Here is a 1,473-nt window from a genome sequence, read left to right as displayed (position 1 = left end):
ATGATATCATCTATGATTGTATCTGTTATAAAAAATTGCAAAATTGTTATGAGATAGTCAAGAACAATTATACGCGTTTTTAACATCGACATTCCTGAAGAATTTCGACGTTTTTTCTAGGTAACTTTGTATCAAAGTCATTCTTTCTTCAGACTATATAATCTGCACGAAGAAATTTGCAGAAAACGTTGATATCCGAAAAAGTTATAACAGATCACATCTGTTATTCAATTACCAGAATTGTTATAAAATATTTAAGAAAGACTATGTGCGTCTTTTTACATCGAATAGTGTAAAGTTCTCGTTAAATAGTTTTTATTACTGATAGGTTTCCTGAACGTGGAGCACGAAGTGGCGACAGGTAATCAGGGTTTGAAGGACCAAGTGATGGCTTTGAGATGGGTGAAGGAGAACATCTCCAGTTTCGGCGGGGATCCAGACAACGTTACAATTTTCGGAGAAAGCGCCGGTTCCGCGTCTATACATTACTTAACAATATCTCCTTTAGCTGAAGGTACGATTTCTGTTGGACTTTATTATAATAAAACGCAAGTTACAATAAATATATTGAGAACATGTAACGGTACGAGAACGCGTCTAATCGTCACGACATATGCTGAAGAAATGGTGTGGTAATGACAAAAAAAGAAAAAAAAACAAAAAAAATGAACATTTACCTACCGTCGCGAGAATCCGTAGTGAGCAAACACCAGTTTTCGATTACTGTCCACATTTCTCTCTTTCTCTCTAGTGCTTTCCATATTTTCGCCACTACTCCGATCTACGTATTCGGTTATCCCAGTACCTCCAAGCGTGATCATACAGTGAATTAAGTCTTTTAACATTCCAAACAGTATGAAGTTATTTGATCCAGTATTAAAAAACTTATTCTATCTCGAAGTCTGTCGAAATGTTAATAAGAATCACTGTATATTTTTGCTTTGCAATCTAACGATTAACAATTCCTAAGAGATGAAACTCAAACTCAGCGTTACGGCTGAACAAGCGTTTAAAAGTCTAGCCGATTTCAACTGGCTGAATAGCCGGGCAAGTTGCAAACCCATTTTCTTTTATGCATTCTCCGAGCACTCGGTCTCGTCCGTTACATTCGCGCCATCGAGGCTCGTGCTTTATCTGCTCCGTCAACCAGAAATGCAAAATTCTGTTCCGCGTCGTCCGCGTTCCGCAGGATTGTTCCACAAGGCGATCGCGCAGAGCGGAGTAGCGGTTAATCCGTGGGCCTGCACAACCTTGGAGCCCAAGCTGCGCGTGTACCAACTTGCTGCGAAACTTGGCGAACATTCGATCGTGCCCGAGAACGTGATCAAGTTCCTGCAGACGGTAGACCCGGTGAAGCTCATTGCCACCGAAAGGGAATTTCTCACGCCAATGGTAAGCCGAGCCATGAGATCCGAGGAAAGAAATTCGTTCGCATTTCAAACAAATTCAATTTTATTTGTCTTCAATTAATCA

The 1,473-nt window shown here is 40.2% G+C and overlaps 1 protein-coding gene across 1 annotated transcript; it reads left to right on the top strand.

Annotated features, from left to right (window-relative positions):
• Window positions 1-294: 294 nt before the first annotated feature.
• LOC108624550 (bile salt-activated lipase-like) lies at window positions 295-1,470 on the top strand. The gene is made up of 2 exons (XM_026813195.1): window positions 295-514; window positions 1,190-1,470. The coding sequence occupies exons 1-2, from the start codon at window positions 388-390 to the stop codon at window positions 1,468-1,470; spliced, it is 408 nt and encodes a 135-aa protein (XP_026668996.1). The 5' UTR covers window positions 295-387.
• Window positions 1,471-1,473: the final 3 nt, after the last annotated feature.

This window comes from Ceratina calcarata, unplaced genomic scaffold (genome assembly GCF_001652005.2).
Source record: "Ceratina calcarata isolate Rehan_Ccalc_2016 unplaced genomic scaffold, ASM165200v1 scaffold3142, whole genome shotgun sequence".
NCBI lineage: Eukaryota > Metazoa > Arthropoda > Insecta > Hymenoptera > Apidae > Ceratina > Ceratina calcarata.
This window is presented reverse-complemented; position numbering and strand designations above follow the sequence as displayed.

Excerpts from the sequence above, each read along its gene's own strand:
- LOC108624550 (XM_026813195.1), top strand. The coding sequence starts at position 388 with ATGGCTTTGAGATGGGTGAAGGAGAACATCTCCAGTTTCGGCGGGGAT. Across the intron at positions 515-1,189 it reads AATATCTCCTTTAGCTGAAG|GATTGTTCCACAAGGCGATC; the intron begins GTACGATTTCTG and ends CGCGTTCCGCAG.